Source organism: Panthera pardus, unplaced genomic scaffold (assembly GCF_024362965.1).
Source record: "Panthera pardus isolate Hobbes unplaced genomic scaffold, ASM2436296v1 HiC_scaffold_24, whole genome shotgun sequence".
Classification (NCBI taxonomy): Eukaryota; Metazoa; Chordata; class Mammalia; order Carnivora; family Felidae; genus Panthera; species Panthera pardus.
This window is the reverse complement of record NW_026526810.1, coordinates 123,470,520-123,498,200: the sequence shown is the minus strand read 5'-3', so window position 1 is coordinate 123,498,200 and position 27,681 is coordinate 123,470,520. Positions and strand designations below refer to the sequence as shown.

The 27,681-nt window shown below is 39.0% G+C and overlaps 1 protein-coding gene across 8 annotated transcripts in view; it reads left to right on the top strand.

The window, feature by feature from the left end:
• The window catches only part of GALC (galactosylceramidase), a 151,046-nt gene that overhangs the window by 28,997 nt on the left and 94,368 nt on the right, over positions 1 to 27,681 (top strand). For all 8 annotated transcript variants that reach the window (XM_019461943.2, XM_019461945.2, XM_019461944.2 and 5 more), the window contains 9 exons: positions 211 to 366; positions 1,476 to 1,600; positions 2,424 to 2,551; positions 15,163 to 15,252; positions 16,014 to 16,100; positions 18,198 to 18,348; positions 20,377 to 20,557; positions 23,985 to 24,148; positions 25,781 to 25,857. In XM_019461943.2, coding sequence (XP_019317488.2) covers positions 211 to 366; positions 1,476 to 1,600; positions 2,424 to 2,551; positions 15,163 to 15,252; positions 16,014 to 16,100; positions 18,198 to 18,348; positions 20,377 to 20,557; positions 23,985 to 24,148; positions 25,781 to 25,857 — 1,159 coding nt within the window. The remainder of the gene's footprint in view (positions 1 to 210; positions 367 to 1,475; positions 1,601 to 2,423; positions 2,552 to 15,162; positions 15,253 to 16,013; positions 16,101 to 18,197; positions 18,349 to 20,376; positions 20,558 to 23,984; positions 24,149 to 25,780; positions 25,858 to 27,681) is intronic.

Sequence of the window (27,681 nt, the reverse complement as noted above, 5' to 3'; positions counted from 1 at the left end):
CTGTTGTTATAGGCTTATCGCATTTTAAGGGCATCCTGAGACACAAGAGTGGGAAGCAGATGCTTCCAGTTGGTGTGACCTCTATCCATAAGCTGCCCAGTGATTTAAAATAGAAAACACTGGTAAAGACGTGTTTTTCTTTACTCAACAAATAGATATAAGTGGCATGTGCTGCCTTTTCCCATTTCCTCCCACCTTTTTCTTTTCTAGAGCTCATTATCCTGGGACCCGAACGGTGAGAGATGCGAGGTTGACCAAGAAGAAGCTTTGGTCTTCTGAGGATTTTAGCACTTTAAATAATGATGTGGGTGCAGGCTGCTTGGGTCGTATATTGAATCAGAATTACATCAATGGCTACATGACTGCGTAAGTTATTGAAAACTTTTAAACGTTTTTATTTTGAAAAATTTCAAAAACACAATAGGTAGAAGGAAAGTACAGTGGGCTTCCTATTTCACAGCCTAGATTCAGTGGTTGTAAACAGCAGTTTCATCTATACCTACATGTACACCTAAGCTTGTGATTTTTTTTTTATATTTAAATATTGTCAATGTGTATCCGATAAAGTCAGACTTACTGAGATGTAATTGACAGTAAGATTCACGCAGTTCTATGGTTTTTGGCAAGCCACGTATACATTTTAATGAACAATTATAAACTCCATATGTCATCACCCTTCACCCCTAAATGTTTTAGCATGTGGCAATACCTGGGTCCAGAGCTTCCCTGAAATCCACGGAGTCACACTTTCAGGGTTCAGTACCTACCAACCACTAACCGACATCTGAAGGAGTGGGCAAGCTTCCAGCGGCACTTGCAGACGGCACGGAGTCCTAGTAGCGCGAGAGCTGAGACCTTGTTCCGTACGCTTCGCGTGCGTTAGTAGAGTGACTCCTCACAACGATCACGTGGGCTAGGCACACTTACTATCCTCATCTTACACATGAGGAAACTGAGGTCCAGAGAGGGTGAGTGGTGGAACCATGGTTTGAACTCAGGCAGTCCGACTCTAAGCATTCTCAATCGTAAAACTCTGTAGCAGCTCAGAGTCAAGTTCAGAAAATTATAGCTTGAAACTGAGGCATTAAGAAGGCTGACTGTCAAAAGGAAAACAGGTATGGACGAAGCCTTTATTTGTATTTGACTCAAATTTGTGACATGTCTCGTGCTGATAAGGTGTGATTCATCTTCTGGCTGCACGACTGTTCAGTAAGAATCATACACCCAAAATACACTTATGTTTTTTAATTATGTGCTTCACCGTGAAAAATACCTAGATGGATCCAACACTGGATTTTTCACAATGTGAATGAATTTAGGTGACTTCTGTTTTCTTAGTTTGGGCGGTCATTTTTTGGTTCTTTACATATATTTATATAAATTCTGATAAGGTGTTTTTACTACAGTCTTCTAGACCTTTACATTTTGATCACAAGCTCTTTTGGTATTTCTCTTTTATCAAACAAACTTTTCAGCACAATTGCTTGGAATTTGGTGGCGAGTTACTATGAACAGTTGCCTTATGGACGATGTGGGTTGATGACTGCTCAGGAGCCGTGGAGCGGGCACTATGCTGTAGAACCCCCCATCTGGGTCACAGGTACGGTTCAGATTCCATTTCTTCCTTCCCACATTTCTCTCTAGGAGACAAAGCAGCAGACGAGAGTATATAAACTGTGTATGGGGGCATGGAATATTGCTCAGTACATTTTCAGGGCCAGCTTTGGAGGTACCCAGTAAATACATATTGTGCAAATAAAACTTGCTTGAAACCATAAAGCTGATTAGTTTTTGAAATGCACTATTAATTTTTTAACCTTATTTTTTGTAGTTGTATTACGATGGGTTGAATAGAGATGAACAAAAGTTCAGAAAGGATAACTTTATCTTACTCTTGGAAAAAAAGACTTAGTATTCTCAAATTGACAGTGTGGTTCATTTATTATTACCAGTAACTCTAACTACGGTTATTCTTACTACAATTGTACCATTTAACTGGACTAATTAGTCAAAAGTTGAAACGTGAGATTGGCAAGTATTTTCATCTAAAATAGTAAATAGCTTGTTAGAGTCAATCAGACTCAAGTCAGTAGACAGCTTTATTTATTTATTCATTTATTTTTATTTAATTAAAATTTTTTTTTAAAATGTTTACTTTTGAGAGAGAGAGACACACACACAGCATGAGCGGGGGAGGGGCAGAGAGAGAGGGGGACACAGAATCGGAAGCAGGCTCCAGGCTCTGAGCTTTCAACACGGAGCCCAAAGCGGGGCTCAAACTCTCAAACTGCAAGATCGTGACCTGAGCCAAAGTCAGAGGTTTAACTGACTCAGCCACCCAGGTGCCCCTATTCTTTATTTTTTTAAAGAAACCCTTTTATCACTGTTTGTGTCTTACTGGGTCTTTTTCTGCTTTACTGTAGCCCATACCACTCAGTTTACTCAGCCAGGTTGGTATTACCTGAAGACAGTTGGTCACTTAGAGAAAGGAGGAAGCTACGTGGCTCTGACTGATGGCTTAGGTAACCTCACCATCATCGTTGAAACTATGGTAATTCTTTGTTGTTTTTATGAGATTAACTGTCTTCGTATTGGAAAAACAGTATAAAACACAACTAAACACCTTTAAAAACAAAAAACAAAACCCAGCTTTACCGAAGTGTAATTCATATGTGATAAACAACATGTAGGTGAAGAAGAAACTTCTTCCTATACCAGGTCTTAGGTTCAGAAGCTGGGACCCCCAAAATTAAACTGATGAACCCCCACAGAGTAACAAGAGGAAAGAAAACAGTTATTTGTGCATGCACCTTGCATACATGTGCGGGATACTCTGATGAGTAACTAGGAGGGGTGGTCAGAGTTTGGGCTTGTATTCCTAGATTAGTAAGTAATGGATAGGGGATGAAAGGACACTTAATGGAAAATAAGTGCCTTTTTGGAAAGATGAATGGGTTTTCTGGAGAGCAAGCAGGAATGACTGTGGTACTGTTTGTCTGTACCAGACCGCGGTCTTCCCCCTGCCTTTAGGGCTGTAAAAGTCCTCTGTGGAAGGGACTTGGGGTAGGTTTTATTCCCATTCCTCCTCTTTGGGTATAGATCCACCCTGAAGAGGAATTTTTGGCAGCCTTATTTCCCAGAGGAAAATAAGCTTTAGTAAGAGCTTTGCTTTTAGTAAGCTAAGGGAAGCTCAGAGAAGACTTTTTTTCTGGCATCTTTTGAATCTCAAATACTTTCAACTTTAAATAATCTTTATACCACAGTGGCATAGTTTATGGTGGCATAATGTGATCCCCTTCAAACACATACTTAAAATGCACAGTTTTACAAGTTTTGATATGTAAATGACCAGTAAGCCATTGTCACAATCAAGATAGAGAACGTGTCCATCAGCGCCCCAAAAGAATACTCGTTTCACTTTATAAATATTCCCTCTGTCCTGTGACTTCCCTGATCATTGCTTTTTGTCACTATAGATTAGTTTGCATTTTCTAGAGTCGTGTGTCAGTGGATTCATGCCGAATGTACTGTTTTTTGTCTTGCTGCTTTCACTCAGCATAATTATTTTGAGATTCAACCATGTTGTGTGATACCTATTGCTAAGTAGTATTCCGTTGTAAGGATATATGGTAGTTTGCTTATCTATTTACTTGTTGATGATGTTTGGCTCGTTTCTACTTTCTGGCTATTACACATAAAGCTGTGAACATTTGTGTACAAGTTTTAAATGGACATAGAGTTTTTGGGGGTAAATACATAGGAATGGAGTGGCTGGGTAATAGGAGATGTTTCTGTTTAGCTTTATATAGGAAGCTGCCAAACTGTTCTCCAGAGTGATTGTACTGCTTTAAATTGCCATCAGCGTAATAGGAGTCCCAGTTTTTCTTTATCTTTGGGAATGCTTGCTGTGATGAGCTTTAAAAATGTTAGCTCTTAATAGGTATGATGTACTATTTCATTTTGGTTTTAATTTGCATTCCCCTAATGACTGATGATGTGGAGCCTTTCCTGTGCTTGTGCTTCACGTATCTTCTTTTCTTTTGCCATTTTTGTTTCTTTCTTATGGTTGAATTATATCCTTTACATATTTTGGATACAAGTCCTTTACAGATATGTGCTTTGTAAAGATATTTTCCCAGTCTATAGTTTTTCTTTTCATTTTGTTAACAGTGTCTTTGGAAGGGCAGGAGTTTTTAATTTTTATGGAGTCTGATTTATCCATTTGTACTTTCGTGGAACATGCTTCTCGTGTGGAGCTAAGAAGGTTTGCATACAGGTGCACATCTGTTCTAGTACCATTCGCTGAAAAATCTGTTCTTTTCCCCACTGCATTGCCTTTTCACCTTTGAAAAAAAGTCAGTTGTCCATGTATAGGTGGAATTATTTCTGGACTCTATTCTGTCTCTTTGACCTAGCTATGTATCTTTACACTAGTACCGTGGTTACTCATATGTGTATGTGTGTGTGTGTGTGTGTGTACAAACAATTCCTAGTAGCAGGTAGTCTTAGCCCTTCAAATTTGTTCTTTTTCAAAGTTGTTTTGTCTATTCTCAGTCGTTTGCATTTCCCTGAGAATTTTAGAATCAGCATGTCAGTTTCTACCAAAAAAAAAAAACAATACCCCCAAAAAACCCAAAAACCAAAAACCACATACAAAAAACAAACAAACAAACAAACAAACAAACAAAAAAACCCTGCTCAGATTTTGATGGGGATTGTCTTGAATCTTCAGATCAGTTTGAAGATAATTGATATTTGAACAACATCAAGTGTTCTAACTCTTTAACAAGACATATCCTCAATTTATTTAGGTTTTCTTTAATTTCTCCAAATAATACAGTTTTCAGTGTACAGGTATTTCATATCTTTTGTCAAATTTTGACTAAGTCATGTTTTCAATTCAATTGTAAATGGCAGTTTTTAACTTTTTAATTCAATTAGTACCTAGTATAAAGTAATACAGTAGATTTTTGTATAAAGATATTGTTTTCTGCAACATCACTAAACTCACCTATCATTCCAGTAGCTTTTTTGTGGATTCCATTGGATTTTCTTTGTAAATGATCTACAAATAGTAGAAATAATTTTACATCTTCCTTTCCAATCTGGGTATCTTTTATTTCCTTTTCTTGTCTGATTGGACTGGCTAGAATCTCCAATACAGTGTTGAATGGAAATAGTGAGAGCATATATTCTTGGATCTCAGGAGAAAAGCACTGAGTATTTTACCAGTATGATGTTTTTCATGGATAAACTTTATCAGGATAAAGTTCACTTTTATTTGTAACTTCTTTTGAAAAAAATATCAGGAGTAGATACTGGATTTTGTCAAGTAGTTTTTCTACATTTATTGAAAACATTGTTTTTCTTCTTTTTTTAAAATTTAGTAAAATAATTATATTAACTGATTATTTAATTGAAATTTGATTCACATACTATGAAATGCAGGCTTTAAGGTATAGAATTCAGTGGTTTTAGTACATTTACAGAGTTGTGCAACCATTACTGTTATCTAATTCTGCCACCCCAAAAAGTAACCTCATACCCATTTGCAGTCATCCTCCACTCCCTCCTCCCACGTCCCTTGGCAACCACTATTTTACTCTTTGTCTCGTGGGATTTGCCTGTTTTTGATATTTCATATAAGTGGGATTATATAATATATGATCTTTTGCGTTTGGCTTCCTTCACTTAGCTTAGTGTTTTTATGGTTCTATATCAGTACCTCAGTATAATTCATAATATTCCGTCTTATGAATATGTCACATTTTGTTTATTCATTGATCAGTTGATGTATATTTGAGTTGTTTCCAATTTGTGGCTATTATGAATAATGCTAAGATTAACATTCATGTGTATGTTTTTCTGTGCACACGTGTTTTCATTTCTCTTGAGCATGTATGTAGGAGTACGATTACTGGGTGAAATGGTAACTGTGTTTAACGTTTTGAGGAACTGCCAAATTGATTTTCAAAGTTGCTGTACCATTTGACATTGCTACCAGCAGTAGGTGAGGCTTCCAGTTTCTCCGCATCCTCCCCAACAATTGTTATTGCTTGTCTCTTTGATTCTAGCCATGTTGGTGGTGTAAATTGGTCTTCATTTGTGTTTTACTAGTGACTGATGACATTGGGTCACCTTTTATGTGTGTATTTGCCATCTGTATTTCTCCTTTGGAGAAATGCCCACACAGACCCTTTGCCCATTTTTAAATTGGGATGTTTGTCTTTTTGTTTTTGAAATATAAGAGTTATTCACATATTCTAGATAAAAGTCCCCTTATCGGATATGTGACTTGTAGATATTTTCTCCCATTCTGTGGGTTGTTTTCCACTTCCTTTTTAAAAATTTAAATTTAATTTTTAAAAATTGTAGTGTAGGGGCGCCCGGGTGGCTCAGTCGGTTAAGCGTCCTACTTTGGCTCAGGTCAGGATCTCATGGTTCACAAGTTCCAGCCTTGCATCTGGCCCTGTGCGGACAGCTCGGAGTCTGGAGCCTGCTTCGGATTCTGTGTCTCCCTCTCTCTCTGCCCCTGCCCCGCTCATGCTCGGTCTCTCTCTCTCTCCGTCTCAAAAATAAATAAAAACATGAAAAATTAAAAAAAAAATTGTAGTGTAGTTGACATATTATATTAGTTGTTTTTCACTTTATTAATGGTGCCCTTTAAAATACAAGAGTTTTAAATTTTGATGAAGCTGAATATATCCATTTTTCTTTTAGTTTTATGCTTTTGGTGTCCTATTTAAGAAATTATTACTTAATCCAAGACATGATATTTATACCCATGCTTGCTTCTAAGAGTTTTATAGTTTTAGCTCTCACACTTAGGTCTTTGATCCATAATATTTTTTGAATAGAGGGTTAGGTATGTATCTGTAACTTCATCTTTTGCAGGTGAGTATCTAATTGTTCCTTCACCATTTGTTGACTGTTCATTCTCTATTGAATTGTCTTGGCTCCCTTGTTGAAAATCAGTTGGCAATAAATGTGAGGGTTTTTTCCTGGACTCTTAATTCTATTGCCTTGGCCTGTGTATCTATCCTATGGGAGCATTATGTTGTCTTAATTACTGTAGCTCTATAGTATGTTTTTAAGTCAGGATACATGAATCCTCCAGCTTTATTTTTCCACATTGCGTGGCTCTTCTGGGTTCCTTGCTTTTCCATAGAAATTTTAGTATCAGCTTGTCAATTTTTGCAATGAAGCCAGTTTGGAGTTTGATAGGGATTACGTTTAACCTGTAGATCATTTGGGTAGTATTGCCACCATGACAATATCAAATCTTCCGGTGCATGAGTATGGGACATCTTTTCATTCATTGACATTTTTACATCTTTTAATGATGTTTATAGGTTGCAGGGTATAAATCTTGTACTTCTTTTTGTTACAGTTATTATCTCTGAGTATTTTATTACTTTGGTAGAACTGTAAATGAATTGTTCTTCGTATCATTTTCAGAGTTTTTGTTGCTAGTGTATAGCAGTACAGTTGAGTTTTACATATTGATCTTGTATCGCACAAGCTTTTATGCTTTTTTCTTAGTTATAATAGTTTGTCTATATACAGAATTACGTCATGTGCAAAGAGAGAGAGTTTTGCTTCCTTGTTTTCATTCTAGATGCCTTTGATTTTTCCCCCTTGATTAATTGTCCTTTTGTAAATATTGAATAGAAATAGTGAGAATATGCATTCTTGTACTGTAGCTGATCTTAGGGAAAACACTTTCAGTCTTTCACCATTAAGGTGAAAGCATAAGGTTAGCTGTGGTTTTTTGGTAAATATTTTGTATAAGGTTGAAGAACTTCCCTTCTATTGCTAGTTTGTTGAGTGCTTTTGTCATGAAAGGGCATTGAATTTTAGTAAATGTTTTCTGAGTCTATTGAGATGGTCATGTGTTTTTTAATTTTATTTTATTGATACAGTGCATTATGTTGATTTTTGTCTGCTATACTAGCTTTGCATTTCTGGGATAAACTCCACTTTGTCATCATGTATAATCCTTTTTATCTGTTGCTGAATTTGATTTGCTAATGTTTTGTTGAGGATTTTTTTTGTGTCCAAATTCATTGGAAATACTGGTACATAGTTTTCTTATAATATCTTTGTTTGGTTTTGATAGAATGGTAATACCCCATAGAGTGAGTTGGGAAATGTTCCTTCCTTTTATATTTTTAAAGAGAATTTGTGAAAGGTTGGTATTAATTCTTTAAACATGTGGTAGAATTCATCAGTGAAGCCCTCTGATTTTGGGATTTTCCTACAAGAATGTTTTGGTTTATGGACTCTATCTCTTCATACAGGTCTATTCAGATTTTGTGTTATTTTTGGAGTCAGCTTTGCTAGTTTGTGTTTAGAGAATCGGTCTATTTTATATATGTTACCTAATTTGTTTGCATATATTTGTTTATAGTATTCCCTTATATATTACCTTTTTACTTTTGTGAGGTTGTTAAAAATGTTCCTCTTTCATTCCTGATTTTAGTAATATGTCTTCCTTTTTTTCTCTTGGTTCAAAAACCTAAAGGTTTGTCAATTTTGCTCATCTTTTCAAATAAACAACTTTTGTTTATGTTGATTTTTTTTCTCGATTTTTCTCTTTATTTCAATAATTTCCACTCTAACCTTTATTCCTTTCCTTTTGTTAACTTTGAGTTTAGTTTGCTCTTTAAAAAAATATATTTTTAATTTTCTTAAGGTAGAATATTAGGTTCTTTCTTTTTTTTTTTTTTTTAAATTTTTTTTTAATGTTTATTTATTTTTGAGACAGAGACAGAGCATGAACGGGGGAGGGTCAGAGAGAGGGAGACACAGAATCGGAAACAGGCTCCAGGCTCCGAGCTGTCAGCACAGAGCCCGACGCGGGGCTCGAACTCACAGACCACGAGATCGTGACCTGAGCCGAAGTCGGCCACTCAACCGACTGAGCCACCCAGGCGCCCCTCTTTTTTTTTTTTTTTTAAGTGTATTTATCTATTTTGAGAGAGACCGAGACAATGTGAGGGGAGGAGCAGAGAGAGAGGGAGACAGAGAATCCCAAGCAGGCTCCGTGCTGCCAGCACAAAGCCTGATGTGGGGCTCAAACCCACAAAACTGTGGCATCATGACCTGAGCTGAAACCTAGAGTCGGACACTTAACTGACTGAGCCATGAAGTTCCCTGAGATATTTCTTTTTTTAATATAGGTATTCAAAGTTATGAATTACTCTGTAACTAGTACTTTAGCTGTATCTCTTCAAGTTTTATTATGTTACATTTTAATTTTTATTCATCTCAAAGTATTTTCTAATTTCTTTTGTGATTTCTTCTTTGACCCATTGCTTATTTTAGGAATGAATTAATTTGTACATTTTTGTGAGTTTTCCTAACTTTTTGTTACTGATTTTTAATTTTATTCTATTGAGATTTGAGAGTATACTTTATATGATTTTAATCTTAAATTTATGGAGTTTTATTTTATTACTTTGCACATTATCGTGGAGAATATTGCATATGTACTTGAGAAGAATGTATGTTGTGTTATTGTTGGGTAGAGTGCTATTCTATAGATGTTTGTTAGATCTAGTCGGTTTATAGTATTCAAGTCTTCTACTTCCTTGTTCTCTCTGTTGATAGTGGTTAATTGAAGTCTTCAACTACTATTGTTGAATCATCTGTCCTCTTGTTTTGTTTTATATATTTGGGCTCTTTCTTATAGGTGCATATGTGCTTATATTTTTCTGATGGATTGATCTTTATATCATTATAAAATGTCTCTCTAGTAACAATTTTTGTTTGTTTAAAAGTCTGTTTTGTTTATTACGACTCTAGCTATTCTTGTGGTTTCTGTTAATATGATACACATTTTCCCCTCCATTTACTTTCAGCCCCTTTGTATCTTTGAATATCCTTTTGATAGCATAAAGTTGGATCTTGTTTTATTTTAAATGTACTCTGAACTTGGGGCCCCAGGGTGGCTCAGTCGGTTAAGTGTCTGACTCTTGATTTTGGCTCAGGTCATGATCTCACGGTTTGTGAGTTCAAGCCCTGCATCAGGCTCTGCACTGTCAGTGCTTGGGATTGTCTCTCTCTCTGCCCCTCTCCTCATGCTTTCTGAGTCTCTCTCTCTCTCTCTCTCAAAATAAATAAATAAACTTAAAAAGATTGTCAGTGGAAGACATCCAGTGACTTCTTAAAAAAAAATGTACTCTGAACTTTTGATTGGATTTTTTAGTCCATTCATATTTAATGTTAATATTGATATAGTTGGATTTACATTTGTCAAGTTACTTTTTGATTTTTATATGTCTCATTTTTGTTGTTCATCTGTTCTTTCTTAACTGTCTTGTGTATTAAGTGAATATGTTCTGGTAACATTTTAATTCCTTTAATTTTTTCACTCTATTGTAGTGAGTTACTTAGTTAATGGCTATTCTAGGGTTGTACATCTTGACTTATTAGAATCTACTTTAGATTCATATTAACTGATTTCTAGTGAGATACAGAAATATTATGCCTATATATAGCTCTATTCTCCTTCCCCCTTTTTGTTCTGTTATTGTATGTATCATACTTCTATCTGTTACAAGCCTAACAAGACTTGTTATAATTACAACTTTTTATATAATTATAAGTCTTTTAAAAAATCTGAGAATAAAGGAGAGAAATGATATATTTATTTTAATCTTATTTACCATTTTGGTTGCTTTTATTTATTGCTGTAGATTACTGTGGATTTGCCACCATCTGGTGACATTTCCTTATTCTCATACAGTCCTCTCCCCTCTGTGGCTACTTTGTGCTATTATTGGCAATTATATCACATTTCTATATTTCATAAGCCCAACAATACAATTACATACATATTATTTTATGCAATTGCTTTTAAAATCAGTTATGGGAAGAAAGAAGAAATAGGCAGTTTTGCTGGCTTTTATAATTGCATAATTACCTTTGCCAGTACGTTTTGTGGATTTGAATTACTATGTGTGATCATTTGCTTTCAGTCTGAAATACTTATTTTAAATTTTGGCAAAGTTGTATCTGGTATCAACAAATTCAGTGTTTGGTTATGTGGAAATGTACTTTGCCTTCAGTTTTTGAAAGATGATTTTGCTGGAAAAAGGATTCTTGGTTGACTGGTTTTCTGAGCATTTTAAATGTGTTACCCTTCGTTGTTTCTGATGATGAATCCACTTTTAATCTTACCGAGGGTTTCTTGTAAGTGGTAAGTTTTTCCCTTTCTGCTTTCAAGATTTTCTTCTTTTCTTTGACTTTCAGCATTTTTACTGGTGTCTGTGTACAACTCTTTGCTTTCACTCGTAAAGTTTGTTGAGCGTCTTGGATCTGTAGATTGTTTTTCATCAAAGTTGGAAAGTTTTCAGCCATTTTTTCTGCAAACATTTTTTTCTGCTTCTTTCTCTGTCTACTTTCCACTGTCCCATGGTGCATATGCTGGTACTTACTGGTCCTACAGCTCTCTGAGGTTCTGTCATTTTTCTTCATTTCTTGATCCCCTCCCCCACCCCGCTTCGTCGGGTTGCACAATCTCCATCAGTCTGTTTTCATGTTCTCGAATTCTTCTGCCAATTCAGATCTACTGTTGATCTCTCTAGTGAATTCATTCCAGTTCCTGTATTTTTCAACGTCAGAATTTCCATTTGGGTTTATAAAGAATTTTAGTCACTTGATCGATATCGTCCACTTGATGAGACATTGTGATTATTCCTCCCTTCACCGTTCTTATTTAAGCCTGTTTCCTTTAGTTTTTTTCAAACTTATCTATGGACTACTTCGAAGTCTTTGTTAAATCCAACATTTGCTTGTTCTCACAGCCACTTCTGTTGCCTCCTTTTTTGTGTATGAGTCACATTTTTTTTGTTTCTTTGAATTTCTCATAATTTTCTTTTGAAAGCCCTACCTTTTATAGATATCATGTAGCAGCTCTGAGTCCTGGTCCCCCTTCCCCCCTGGTCTGTTATTGTTTGCTTGCATGTTTATTTAGTCTTTGGCTGGAGTATTTTACTGAGGTTTATTTCCCCCTGCACCAAGAAGCCCCAGGTGTTGCTTCCTAGAGGGTGCAGCTATGGATCTGTGCAGGATCACCCTGGGATGGCAGTGGTTTCCCAGGACCTTCTTTGTCTCTTTCCTTTATCACACCTCTCTGTTAATTGCTGGTAGATTGCTCTATTGTTTTCAGCCCTGCCCTAGGACTTGAAATAGCTCCACAAACTGATCCAGTCAAACCCCAGTTTCTTTGCAGAGGTGGTGTCTGAGGTTAATGTTTAGGTTTAATCTGACCTCAAAAGGGTTCTTCTTAGCCTTCTGTTTCTGTGTCTTTCTGTAGCAAACTAGCTGGGCTGTGGTTAAGCTAATGTATCCAATGAAGGTGCCAGTCTCTTCTTATTTGCTTTCCCCCAGAAGCCCTATTATTTTTGAGAGCATCATTACCAACTATAACTGCTCTGTATTAGTTTCTTCGGGGAGACTTTCTAAGTTCTCGGTTTCACAGCCTGTCTGTCTCCCTGCACAAAAATCTCTAAGCTGAAGTTTAGAGCTGGGATGCAGACAAAGGTGTTCTCTCTTTGTAACACTGCTGCTTTAGGAACACAGGGGGAGGGGTGGAGGTTTGGCACCCTGGTACTCTCAGTATCCCAAGGTGAAACCAGGAATGGGAGCTGTGTAGAGGAAGAGAGCACCCCCACGCCCCAGCCCCCAGCCTCCTGGCCATACTTGCTGCTCCTTAGCATTGGCATCGAGTAGCTGAGGGGGTGGGGGATGAGAAATGCTGAAACTCTGCTTCTCCCAGGAAGCTCCTGCAGCCTCAAGCTGTGAGCTGGGAGGAGGAAGCCCTGTGTTCTTGGCTATCCCTACTTGGCGTGCAGTTTCTGTCGCTTGGCTAACAGAGAAAGGGACAGAGTGGATCGTGGTTTAAATGCCACGGGTTCTTGCTCTTTTTACTGAGAGTAGATTTTCTTAAATAAAAGTTTATTTGTTGCATGCCCTTAGGATCATTTCCATTTTTTCTAAAAATCCTTTCCACCAGTTTTGCTGGGGAGCAGCTTTGTGGAGCTCCCCACATTGCCATTCTGGAAGTAGAGCTCTGCTTCCGTTTTTTAGATGTGGTTTCCTTTAGCTCTTTGAACACATTTAAATACCTGATTTAGTGTCTTTGATTAGAAGTCTAGTATGTGGCAAGTAAAGCCGGGCTTGGTCAAACATGGTTTCTGTCGAGCACTTTCATTCCTTCGTGTTGGCCACTCTTTCCTATTTTGTTTTGTTTTACAAATCTCATCATTATTTGCTGAAAACTAGCCATATTACATAATGTAATGTGGCAGCTGTAGAAATCAGATTTTCTCCTGTCTAGCATTTGTGATCATTGCTTTTTATCGTTGTTGCCGCCGTTTATTTGCTTAGTGACTTTCCTGAACAAATTCTGTAGTTTGTGGCTTTATCGCGTGTGGCCACCGAAGGCTCTGCATAGCTACCTTGGCGATCAGCTCATATCGTGCAGAGGTTTCCTTCTGTTTGGAACTGGCACATCTCCTGGCCTCTGCCCGTGGGCCACGTGGGCGTGTTGGGGGGCACGCGTCTGTGCTCAGGCAGGCAGTGTACCAGTCTGCGGTCGCTTGGCTTCATGTTTGACCAAAGCTTCAAGGCCGACCTGAGTTTCCCAGTGCAGCCATCAGGGCTATTCAGGTTATCCATTATCTTCTTTAGGGAGCTTGGGTTTCTGTGTCTTTCAAGAATTTTTTCCATTTCACTCAAGTTGTTCAGGTTCTGGGCATAAAGTTACTGAAGTTTTTCCCTGTGGTTCCTCTACTATGTATATAATTTGTATTGATGTCACCTTTCTTACTGTTGATGATGGCAAGTTGTGTTTTCTTTTTATCCTGATTTCCTGATTAGTCTAGCTAGAAGTTTATCAATTTTATTGATTTCTTGAAGAATCAGCTTGTGGTTTCTTGATCATTCTCTCTCATTTTTCTGGGTTTTGTTTACGTGATTTCTCCTTTGATCTTTATTTATTTTTTTTTCTTTCTTTTGCTTACTTTGGCTCTTAATTTGCTCTCTTCCTACTATCTCCGGGTGGAAGCTGAAGTGTCATATCTTTCTTCTGTAATCAGTGTTCAGTGCTGTAAATTTGCTCCTAAGTACTCCTTTCGTGGCATCCCACAAATCGTACGTTGTATTTTTATTTTGATACAACTCAAAATTCTTTCTAATTTCCCTTTTTATTTTTACTTTTTCTTTGAAACATGGCTTATTATGAAGTTTGTTATTTGGTTTCTAAATATTTTGGAATTTTTCTAGAGGGTTTTCTGTTATTTGTCTCTGATTTCATTTTCTCGTGTGGTCAGAGGACATATTTTGTGTGACTTGAATCTTTTTGAACATTGAAACTTCTCTCATGGCTGAGAATATGGTGCTCCCTGGTAAATGTTGCACGTGCCCTTGAAAAGGATGTGCGTTCTGCTCTTGCTGGGGGAGGTGGTCTACAGATGTGAGTCCAGGCCAGCTCCTGGTAGTTGTGCAAATCGCCTCTATCCTTGTTGCTTTTCTGTCTAGTTGTACATCATCTATTGAGGATGAGGCATTGAAATCTCTAACAACAGTTGTAACTTTTTTGTTGCCCACAAAGCCTGGCCTTCTGCTTCAGTGCTCTGGGATTGTTGAATCCCCTGAAGTGGAATTATGTCTCATAATTCTTTTGATCCCAGCCCATAGTAGCGACTATTTTTAGTAAAAAATGATGTTGTCAATTTGAGAACTGTTGGTTGTATGTACTTACTGAATTTAGTTGTGTATTTGAAGGTTATGTTAAGATGAGATGCCTTTTCGGTGAAAACATACAAGCATTTGCTTTTCATTTGATGCATTTTACGTGGAATACCATTATAATATAAAAATTAATATAAAATGACTCTGCAGTTTAGCTGTGAATTTAAAGTTTATTTCAGTCAAAATGCCAGGGAGCTTTACTTCTGACTAGGCATATTCAGTAGACTTTCAGTACAGGTTATACTAGAAAAAAGTCTTTAGCGATATGAAGTAAACTCTTATTTGTCACCTAATATGTGCTATTCTATTAATCTTGGGCCTTAAATGTTTAGTTTTTTTTTTTTCCCTCTAAAATAGCTTGTATATCATTTGGGTTACTTACATGACATTTTTTTCTCCTAGAGCCATAAACATTCTAGGTGTATACGGCCGTTTCTGCCTTATTTCAATGTGTCGCACCAGTTTGCTACCTTCCTTCTAAAGGGCTCTTTTGTAAGTAAATATGTGGGACTTTTATTTTGGTTTTGATTTGAGAATTTATATATTTTATCACAGGCTAGCCCTTCTCAAGTGAAGTCTTATGTATGTTACCAGCATACCAGCATTTGTACATAAATGAATAGAAGCAGTGGTGTTTTCTATCTGCTAACTGGTTTTAGTCAAACAGCGTGGAAGCCACTAGCAGGCAAAACTCTCCATGGCTTTGAAGAACACTCACCCAAAGTCACTTGCAACAAAGTTGTTCTTGTTGGTAGAAGCATCAATTATGTAGTCTAGGGAACTTTCAAACTTTGATCTTTTCAGTATTCTGTGCAAAGAAGCAACAACAACAACAACAATGTAAAAAGACACAAGATTCTTATTATTTCTACCTATTGTTAGATTTGAATACAGAAAATACAGTGCCTTTTCTGACTACTAATTACGTAAGAATTGTTCTATTAATACCAGAAAATTCCTAAAAAGCATTTTACACAGGTACAATAGTGAGTATTTTTGAAGCAAAGGCACCAGAATCTTTTTAAATGTTTGCCAAAAGTCTGTAGTATTTACAGGACATAAAGTATTTGCTTGAACAATTTCTTCCTACTTTCAGAATGTTGCTATTGAAGACTTGAGGTAGGTCTTTGGCAAATAGAAATAGAGTGTGCATTATCAGCGCTTCATTCTTGCTGGTACTTACTCATTTTGGAAATCCTCAGAGGATATGATGAACCACTCAACTATGCTTTTTTTGTGTGTTTTCTCCTCAGAGTGAAATACCAGAGCTACAGGTGTGGTATACCAGACTTGGAAAACCATCGAAGAGATTTCTTTTCAAACAACTGGATTCTCTATGGGTAGTTTTCAAATAAATTCATATATTTTAAACATTGCAAACAGTAAAAGAGAACAGACATTTGATTAATGAATTAAGAATTTTTAATTTTATAACTGATTTTGTGGCTTAAGTATAATAGAGCTAAAGTTGTTCCCAGCAGGTGTGTGTGTGTGTGTGTGTGTGTGTGTGTGTGTGTGTGTGTGTGTGCATTTACAGAAATCCTCCTCAAGGCATAATAGGAGTGTGTGTGTTTATAGGTGTGTTTGTTCTTAGTATCTAGTTTGCCACAGTGAATGGTACCCCCATCCCTTGGCCGCCCAAGTCACAAAATTGAATCTCATCTGCGACTGTCTTTTCCCACCTACTCTTTCTTTATACACCATCATTGATCAAGTAGAGAGCATTCTATCACTGACATGTTTTTCTTACACGATCCTTTCTCCTCCATTCCCACTGGCTACTGCTTATTTCAGTTCCTTATTACCTCTCTCCTAAGATTTTGGAAACTACCTTCTGTTTTCTCAGCCTCCAGTCTGACTCTGTCCGGGCCACCCATCACACTGCGACTAGAATCCAGATCTGGTTTTTGTCAATCCATTGCTTAAGTCCCTCAGTGATTTTTCCTGTGAGTTGACCTCCCTTAGTGTAGCACATGACCCTCGTTGTCACCTCAGGGGGTAAAAGACTGCTTTCGTTTCTCTACGCGTGTTCTGCTAACGTGGCCTGTACTCACGAATCTTCTTGCATTTTTCAGAGCATGGCATGTCACTTTACTCACCTCTGTGACTTTGCACATGCTTTTTCTTCCTTCAAAACTCAGCTGAAGTGTCGCTTCCCCTGAAGCTTTCCCTACCAGTCTTAGGTCACGGCCATCTAGGCACGGGTGCTTACTTAAACACTTTCCTCACCACAACGGGCACGTTGAGGACTGGAGACCTGCCTCATTTAGCTTTTTATCTCAGGTCCCTGCTACTGTGCTTAGCACATGGGGGTTCCTCAGTAAATGTTTCAAAGAACGAATTGGTCCAAGTAGGCATATTACTTCACGTAACTGACACAAATCTACTTTTCCTGGAGACTGTTAATGTTCTGTGAATCAGTTAGTCACCATCAGTGATTGAACACTGGTCATATATTAAATTCTAAAAATGAACAGTCTGCTTTTTGTACAATAAATTTCTAGAAATAGGATATTAAAATTGATTTTCCCCATAATAAATAATATCATTTGGGGGGTATACCTGAGCCAGAATATGGTGTTACATATTTCATAGGTCTGACCAACAATTTATTATTAAAGCAAAGATATGCTATAAACCCCTTTAATTCAAAGTAGGAATAAAAGCTGCTCAAATTTCACAAAATGGGCATACATCTAATGCCTACATTCATTATGCAGAGGATTCTGGTGTCTTCAGAGATCTACATTTAGCATAGAACAGCTGTGATGTAGGGAGTGTTTCTTGAAGGTCATGCCCCGAGCTAAGCATTTTATAAACATTATCTTATTTAATCCTCACAACAGCCCTAGGAGGTATGTATTTTCCCCCCTCATTTTGTGGAGATGTGGCTTAAAGAGATTAAGTTGCCAAAAGCATAGATGTGACATAAACCTAACTTGCTAATTGAAATATGTATTGAACATGAAAGAAGCAGGACTTGTTTTTCTTAATAGTAGAAGGTTTTTTTGTGCTTAACAGCTGGTTAAGCTGTTTATGGACTTTTCCACCTTAGTAAACTCCTAAGTACTAAATAGGCAGATCTCTTATTTACATGTATTGAACACACACAGGCTTTGAGAGCTTGTAGTCTAATGGAAAAGAACAGACTAATAGAAATAGGTTTTGGTGTTGTCTAGTCATCCTTCCCTCCATGTAGTGAAATTCTTTTAAAGTCCTACCTACAAAGTAGAATTTTATAAAGTCTTCTAAATAACTTAAGAAAAAGATCGCAAAGACCTTGGTATTGGATGTATCCTTCACAAGTGGTTATGAAGTTGTAACAGAAGTGAGTTTGGTTGGCTTTTTTTTTTTTTTTTTTTTTTCAAAAAGTTATTTGGCCCAGATGAGAGGAGCCCAACGCAGCTGGCCTTGACCTCCGCGTTTTCTTTTCTCAGCTTCTCGACAGCGGTGGCGCTTTCACGCTGGAGCTGCAGGAAGACGAGCTCTTCACCCTCACCACTCTCACCACCGGGGGCAAGGGCAGCTGCCCGCCGCCTCCAGAGTCCCAGCCTTTCCCGCAGGTGTATGAAGATGATTTCGATGTTGGTGAGTTTTTCATTTTTTGCTTGGTTTTTTAAAACTAAAACTTAACCTACCTAACCAGTAGTGGGTGGATTTCTATGTGTCAAACTCGTGCGTGATAAAGTGGCTGTAAAATGTAGCTCTAAATGTCCACGTGGTAACGGAGATCTCATTTTTGTGTTACCTCAAGGTGACTCTCGACCTGAGGACCCTGTAGTTTTCAGTGCCAGAAAAAACGCGTAGAGGTCAATGTCAGAATGAGAGCTATAATCCTAATTTGGTTTCGGTGAAGCCTGAGGTTTATTACCCTGCCGCTTCCCTGTTAGCGGAAGCCATTCCTGGCATCCTCCTGTAGCCCCGAGGTCAAGTGACTTCTCTTTCTTCAGTGTCAGGGGCCTGATGGCTGAAGGCAGCAGTGCTCCCCTTGGCTACTTCACCTCATTGTCTGCCCTGCCCGGGAGTTTTATACTTGCACTCTCCTGCTTTTCTAGGAAGAGCTGTCCTAAAGCTGTTGGAAAAGCTTTTGATTTTCGGTAATTTAGCAGAACTGCTGGACACGTGAGAAGGCCCGGTCATCGTGGTGATAGCCCCAGGTCTCTCAGTAGGTGACGGAACTTGTTGATTAGTAGATGTGCAGCTTGTGGACCTCACAGGCAGGGTCAGCTGGCTCTCGTATTTGCTCCTAAGATCTGTGGCTGTAGGAGAGACACAGGCAGGGAGACTGCCATTGTGAGAGAGTGACTTGACCCTCCTATCGCCGCAGGGCTGCTGTTTCCAGCATGGTTGGTTGGAGACTCCTGGTACCCCCTCCCGATGACCCCGGGCCACTGCCCAGCCACAGGGTCTCATGTCCCTTTCCCAGCAAGTGATGTCCTGGTTAACTGCAGGACGATGCCCTTTGGACTGTGTACTGGGCTCCTCTCAATTGTTTGCATGACATGGACCACGGGGACCCCCAGGGTTGCTTGGTGCCTTGTTTTCTTGCAGTTCTCTGAAGTGGCCTCTTAGATGAATCGGTTAATTATGCCGCCAGGCATAATCCTGTTGCTTTCCTTTGCTGACTTCTGTGTCGCAGAGGTAACTGTTCTTGCCCTCAGTAGATGAAGAGTCTGAGATATGGCCTCGTTAACCAGAGAGAAGTTCCCCTGGCACCAAAGCTATTCTGTGACCTGAGGAATGAAGGGCAGTTCGAAACCTTCAGATCTAAAATGTAATGCTCTGTTGACCACAAAATAAACTAAAACCTAAAGTTAAACTGTAAGTCAGGCTGTAGCACTACTTTATATGGTTCTTAAGTTCTCAAATGATGAATATGGAAGCATTTAGAAAAGCATGAAGTGTGAAATAGCTGTAAGATGATGACCACAGTTCCTCTTCTATAGCCTTCAGTATTGTAAGACTGTAATTTAATAAAACCAAGAACAGATTCATAGTGTGGACCCAACTGTTTTTGCCACATTTTAGAAATAGAAGACAATTTGTAATTTGTAAATTCTGTAGTTGATATGGTGAGCCTTTTCTAATCTCTCAGCTGATGACTGTGACCCGGGGTTTAGAAACTTGTTTGACAGATGCTAGAAATAACAAAACCATCTCTTATTGAGCTGTTGCCAGATGCTGGTTTATGTACACACTTCACATACATTCTTTCATTTAATTCTCTTGTCCTCATGCCCACTTAGAAATGAGGGAGCTTGAGAGGCACCTGCGTGGATCAGTCGGTTAAGCGTCTGAATCTTGATTTGGCTCAGGTCCTGATCCCAGGGTTGTGGGATCAAGGCTGGCATCGGGCTCTGTGCTGAGTGTGGAGCCTGCTTAGGATTCTCTCTCTCTTCCTCTCTCTGCCCCTCTCTCCTGTTTGTACTCTCTCTCTCTGTCTTTCAAATAAAAAAGAAATCAATCTCTATTAACCTAAACCCTAAACTTCCACTTGTTATTAGTGTCATTTACTTATTTAGGACTTTTCAAAAGTGTTTTAAAATGTGCTGAAGTATCAGCAGAGATTCTGTGAAGACTTTGTACTAAATGGAGAATTTATTGTGTTCTGAACAGATTACCCGTTTTTTAGTGAAGCTCCGAATTTTGCAGATCAGACTGGTGTCTTTGAATACTTTACAAATATCGAAGACCCCGGAGAGCATCGCTTCACGCTGCGCCAAGTTCTCAATCAGCGGCCCATTACCTGGGCCGCCGATGCGTACAACACTATCAGTGTTATAGGAGATTACAAATGGTATGTAAAATTGGTGTGCGTATGTAGACCTGGCTGAAATAACCTCTCATGTTGTCGAATATGTTCTGAAGTGAAGACTTTTCAACGGTCTTCCTTGTATAAAATCTAATAAGTGTGTGATAATTGCTGAATATCATGACCACAAGCCATGGTTATGATGCCTCAGTGTCCTTCCCTCACATTTGCTCAATTTAATAGTGATTGTTGCTGGAACAGATTGATTTTAGTATAAAAATTGCAGACTTTTGGACCCAGTTATAATTGAAGATTTATTTATAAATAGACATTGTGATTTGTGGGGTTTTTGTGGATTTGCTGGAGAATTCATTTGTTGATCTGGGGTTGCCACCTGCTGGATCCATTGTAGACTTACACTGTTTTAGCCTTCCTGGAAAATCTGTTTACCTGGTGACGGTAGATGGCAATAGTGAGAAGCAGATCGGCCTTTACTGTCATTCCCCCTCGCCTGCCCTAGAGTACTACCGAGGATTGGCTGTCTCTGAACCCAAACTCTTATTTCTGGCTGGGACTCTAGAAATATCGAGAGACTCCTTAATTATAGTAGAGAGATGAGATCGAGCACCATCCAAAGAGTAACCGAGAGTATTCATAACTTTGAAGATTTTATGTATTGAGATGGCAGTACTCATCTTTCCTGCTGCAGTGGCTAAGGAGGTGGGGAGAGGTGGAGGGGGAAAGTGGGGAGAGAGGGAAAGAGCCACAGGGTCTGAGAGAGAAAGAACCAGGAGAGAGCAGTGATGCCTGTCGAGAGGCATCGTGTTCATCGTTCTTAGCCCTGCTTTCATTGTGTGATTCCCTGCTCAGGAATCTGCAGTGACTCTCTTCAGCTACCGAATCAGATCTCATCGTCTGTGTCTGACTTCCAAGACCCTTTCACATTTGGGCTCATCCTGTTTATTATGTACTCTTTCCCAGTATTTCCTCCTGGATTCAAAGTAGCCAGGTCTGTTCAGAGATTCCCCACAAGTCCCATGCTCATTTCTTTTCTTCTGGCTGCGACTCCCTCTAACGTGGGGAAAGGAGGGAAGGAAAACTGGGTCGTACTTCCCACAACTACCTGTGGCAGAGCTATCATCCTCCCCACCTTACAGATCAAGAAACCGAGACTTCCGGGTAACATTTGCCTGAGATCCTATACTTGTAAGTTCTAGAACTAGGGTGAGAGGCCAGGACTGTCTGGTGCCGTAGCTCATCTCTTTGGACTACACCTCACTGCTTCGTTTTAATCGTTGTCTTCTTCCTAAGACGAGCAGGGGATGAGTGTGGTTTACCTATAGTGCTGTTTTAGAAACTCAGCTCTCAGTGTGGGCACAGCCATTATTTCTTCAGGACCGTATTTGTGGTGGGACTTCCCCTCTCATACTTAGGTTTAGTTGAGTCCCAGCCCAGTGATTTGACTATGGAGGGTAGGCTTTCCTGAGGCTACTTGAGACTTTGATCGTGTTAGTGAGCTTTGGTTGGGATCTGCGGACGGCCCACCAAATGATCTCTCACTGCACGCATCCCAGCTTTGCATCCCTTTGGTTAAGTTTGCTTAATGCACAGGCTGGTTTTTGTGCCCTTAGCACGACCAAGAGGTTGTGGCTGTGGAAGACCAGACCACGCTTTTATTCTCCTTCATTCGCCGTAAAATTGCTGGCAAGTTCTGCCTGGGGAATCTCTATTCTGGAATGTGATGTAAACAAAGGAGGTTAGATCTTCTCCCGCCCTGACTCTAAATAGAGTAAGTTTGTGGTGCTGTAACACATTCACACTTCTGATGAGTCAGAACAGAGGTAGGGGATGTGTGGAGCAGTTCTGATCCTTAGTAGTTTTCCTGCTGGTGACAGTCTGTAGAGAGACCAGCTCCCTCTGCTGGGGAGGATGTACAAGAGAGACTGTGCTTCTGTTAACTTTGCATTGGACTTTTCTGTAAAGTAGCCCAGCTTTGGTTAGACGATTCAACGTGGATTTTCCTGATTGTTGTGTGCCTGTTGTAGCTACTTCTTTTATATTTTTCATTACAGAGTAAAATTTTATTGTGCAAAATTCACTGATAAGAATCTGAGAAGTGTAAAAGCCACATAATTCTAGATCTAACTTTCCCCGCTTCCAAAATACATTTCTTGACATTCTTAGTTTTCTTTTAGGTAAATTGCTTGCCTTATTACTTGGCTTTGTGCATGCTTGCTTTCCTGTTCGCAGTTCAAGTTTGAGTAGGAGGTAAATTATTTTCAGAGATCATTTTGGCTTGGGGTGGTTGTATCATTGCAGAAGGCATCTAGTAGGCTTTATAAAAGAAGCCTGGAGCAGAGCTCACTGTTAAAGCTGTAGTAGCTGGTTGGCTGAATTTCCTCTCCTTTGATGTGCCCCTGTTGATCAGTGATGCCGGGCCAGGGTTTTACTGTCCCTATAGGGACAGGGATGCTCTGTAGGGGAAAATGGCTCTCAGAGTAGGATTCCTGAACCAGTGGCGCTGGCATCACCTGGGAATTTGCCAGACATGCAGATTCAAGAGCCGTGTTGCAACCCACCTGAGTCAGAAGCTGTGGGCTGGGGCTGACAGACTGACTTTCACAAGCCCTCCAGGCAATTTCAGTGCTGCTCAAATTTGAAAACCCCTGCTGTAGTGTCAGGAGAGTTGCCTCTGTCTTTGCAGAGAAATACCTTTAGATCTTTCTTCTGGGGTTTTTAAGTCTTGCTCGAGTTAAAGGTAAATATTAGCTCCAAAGTGTGTTCTCCTAGGGGCTCCAAGCTTTTGTCTTCTCTGCTTCTCTTAGCAGATGGAAATTTAGTAAATTTGTTTTTCAGAATTGTATGGAAGCAGACCTTTTATGCATTCCTATGGGGAAAAAAGCCTTCTTTTAACATTATATTCTTAGGTTGAGAAGTTGTTTTATCATAGATCAGAAACGTGTTCTTTTTTTTTTTTTTTTTTAAGTTTATTCACTTATTTTGAGAGAGAGAGTGGGAGGGGCAAAGAGAGAGGGAGAGAGAGAGAATCCCAAGCAGGCTCCATGCTGTGGGTATAGAACCTGATGTGGGGCTCGAACACATGAACTGTGAGATCATGAGTTGATCTGAAAGAGTAGGATGCTCAACAGACTGAGCCGCCCAGGGACCCCAAGAAATGTGTTCTTAAGAGACTTAAAAACCGTAAATACTATTTTCCAGTAGCTCATTGAAAGAGGCAACGAAATGGCTTAACTTTAGTCACATAAAACTTAAAACTGTTATCAATGAAGATTTTTTTTTTTTCCCCATCAATGAAGATTCTTGAAGCCCATCCCTGCCACAAACACAGACTTAGCAAGTCACATATTCACCTCAATTAGAAGTTTGGAGGCATGTGGCTGTGAAATGACACATTTGTGCCTTACCTGGAGTGGCATAATAAAAAGTGCTAATGAACAGTTTCACTCTGCAGGTCCAACCTGACTGTGAGGTGTGATGTTTACATAGAGACTCCTGAGAAGGGAGGCGTGTTCATTGCGGGAAGAGTAAATAAAGGTGGTATCTTGATTAGAAGCGCTAGAGGAGTTTTCTTCTGGATTTTTGCAAATGGAACCTACAAAGTTACAGGTGACCTAGGTAAGTGACTTCTTCTGTATGTAGCGCATGACTTACTCTGAACTATGCTGTGAGCTTCTTACTGTGTGATGAGAGAGCTTCATCTCTAGGTGCTTGGACATCTATTTGGGAAGAGATTCAGCACATTTGAGCCAACACCAAATGATTCAAAATCATAGAGTTAATGAGAGAGGCGGGTGTGGAAAAGAAGGTTGTGTAGAGAGAGCTCTTTCTGGTGGAGCTGAGCTAGGCGGTCAGGATAGGATTTGCATAGCCTGGGGTGATGTGGACGGAGTGGGGAGAGAATGCTCAAGAAACACCCTAAGTAAAAAGCAAGACTATAAGAATGTGCTGGTATGCTTAGGGAAGTAGAAGGAGAGGGGTTGGTCTGCTTAAAATGGAGATACCCTGAGGGCGCTTGGGTGGCTCAGTAGGTAGAGTCTGACTCTTGATTTCCGCTCAAGTCAAGATCTTAAGGTTTCTGAGTTTGAGCCCTGTATCGGACTCTGCCCTGACACTGGGGAGCCTGCTTGAGATTCCCAATCTCTCTCTCTCTCTCTCTCTCTCTCTCTCTTTCTGTTCCTCCCCCACTCATGTTCTCTCCTTCTCTCTCTCTCAAAAATAAATAAACATTTTTTAAAAATGGAGATATCCTGTTTCCCAATGTAGTTAATAATTTGACACTTTTCATTCATCTTAACAGCCCTTGTCTTATGTAGAATAGCATCTTATTCAGGAGAGGTGCTTAGAGTGTGTCCATGTTGAATTCTGTCTAATTCACTGTGGTGTTGGTGCCCCCTGCTCTGTGGAAACAGACTGTATTGGTGCTGCCTCTTCTGGATTCTCAGTCTCTTGACTTAGTCCTGCATTAGTGAAAAAAATCTTCTCTCCTATAGTTTGTTACTCTTTGCCTCTTGCTAGGTGGAAAGGGCTCCACAAGTAATGAAGAAAGAGTGGGTAATAAGGACACCAGAGTAGGAATTGCAGAATCATAGCATGACCCATCTAGAACATTCCTCACTGATTTTTCAAACCAGAAACCAGTCCAAACCAGAGAGCTTAATCGCTTTTCCCAAAGTCTCAAAATGAGATGGTGGTAGAATTAGAACTAATGATTTAAATCTGCGTCTTTAGTCCCCCCTGTTCTTGTGTTTTAAACTGCCCACTCAACATCTCATCCGCTTTCTCTCAGCCATTCAGATAGAATATATCCCCAGATTAACTGTTTTCTCTCTCTAATTCTCAGTTCACGCTCTATCTATGTAAGCAGTTACACTAGCTGGAAATCTTACGGTGACCTTTGACTACCACTCTTTTTTCTTTCTATCCAGTCCAATCAAGTATAAACCTACGCCTGAACTGTAGAAGCCAACACATTATACTGGGGATGGTTTGTAAATTTATTTCACTGGTTCTCCTGTGAGCTCACATATGATATATGTCTCAGAGTAGGCTCCCAGTACGTGCTTGTGGAATGCATGCCCAAATGAAGGATGTTTTGTTTTAAATCAGTAGTAGATCTGGAAATGTGCATCTTTGTTAAGGCTTACTTTACTGCATACACATGCCTCCCGAGAATCCCCACTGAGCTATGTGATTCTGTGATTTAGATTTTAAAAATATATCAATTAGGATCATCTTTGTGTGTTGCAGCTGGATGGATCATATATGCTCTAGGACATGTTGACGTTACAGCGAACAGATGGTATACGCTCACATTAATTATTAAGGTAAGGATTGCTGATCAGAATACCTGGAGGTAAAATATTCTTTTTTTGTGCTTTTCTAGCATTTTCTGTCCTCAAACGAGAGGGGGAAAGTGTGATAAATACAGTGATGGAAATAGGCAGAGAATCTGCTGGGACACCAGCAGACTCTAGGGAGATAGTATATGTCAGGGTAAACCTGTATGAGAACCATCAACTCTTGACTTTATCACCCCACGATTTTTTTAAATTTTGGTTTTGTTTTTTTCAACTCAGGAGTAGTTGGTAAATAGTCAATAATTGATTTATTTTTTTCCAAGTTGGCCTGAACCAAGATTATAATTGGAGCTTATAGATATAAGCAAAATCACATAAATTTATTTTCAGTGGTTGAGACTAATTTGGTTTTCAGAGAAAGGTACAATTTTTTAGAAGTTGGTTTCCATGAGTATTTTTTTGTCATGGAAGGTACCAGATAAATCGTAGGATAAGAATGTCTAAAAATACTTGTCAAAATTGCCGAGTGATCATGAGTTCTTGATGGACATGCATTCAAGGGACGTGTAGAAAATTCTTCTGTGTAATATACTACTGCTCTCTGCCATTATAATTCTGTCATAATTTGATTTAGGTTACAACAAGCAGTAAGATACGGAATTCAGATAACTTTTTGAAATTGTTCTCCTCTCTTGCCCAGCCACCAAAAAATGATACAGTAACATTTTCCAGGCAGTAACAGTAGGCTTTGAACATCTGGTTTGTGTGTGGCATAGTTTATTTAACTCTGCCACACTCGATGGCACAACTTTGTTCCCCGTTCTTTCCTCTTCTGGTGAATGGAGGCAGGATGGGCTGGCTTTCCTTGCAGGTAGAGGGGAGGGGTCTTTTACATGCCTCCTGGGGTGCACACGTGCTGGTGTTTGTTCAGGCAGATGTTTAGAAATGGAATTATATTTACAATCTTGACAGAAACTGCCCTATTGCTAGCCAAGCTGTATCCACTTTTATAGCAGTTATAATATATTACCTATTTTTAAAGATTTTTTTCAAACTAATTGACGTGATTTATATTTCCCGGATAATTAGGGAGGTTGCACATCTTACTATGTTTATTGGCTATTTGTATATATTTTTTTTCTCTTCTCTGAAGTTACCCATTCACATTCTTTCCTCATTTTCTTACTGTGTTTTCTTTTTCCGTTGGATCCATATGAATTTATGATATATTTTGAGTAGTCACCCATTTTCTTTTTTTTTTTTTTAGTTTTTTTTTTTTTTTTTTTTTACATTTATTTTATTTTTGAGAGGCAGAGAGAGACAGAGCACAAGTAGGGGAGGGGCAGAGAGAGAGGGAGACACAGAATCCGAAACAGGCTCCAGGCCCTGAGCTGTCATCACAGAGCCCGACGTGGGGCTCGAACTCACAAACCGTGAGATCATGACCTGAACCGGAGTCGGACGCTCAACCGACTGAGCCACCCGGGCACCCCTATTTTGAGTAGTCATCCATTTTCTGTTACTTATGTTACAAATATTTTTTGTGTCTTGTGTGTTTTAATTTCTAATGGTATGTTTCGCAGATAGAAGTTTTAAATTTTGGTGCTGTCAAGTATTTCACTTTTTCTTCAGTGCTTTTATGTTTTATTTAAGAAAGCCTGCACCTTTCTCACGGTTAGGAACATTTCTTTTCCTCTAAACTAAACAAAGTTGAGGATTTTTTTTTTCCTGTTGGAGTCTTTAATACATCTGGAATTTATTTGTGAATCATAAGGGAAGATCCCAATATAATTTTTTTAAACGAATGGATAGCCATCATCATTTATTACCACAGACCATCCTTTTGTTTAT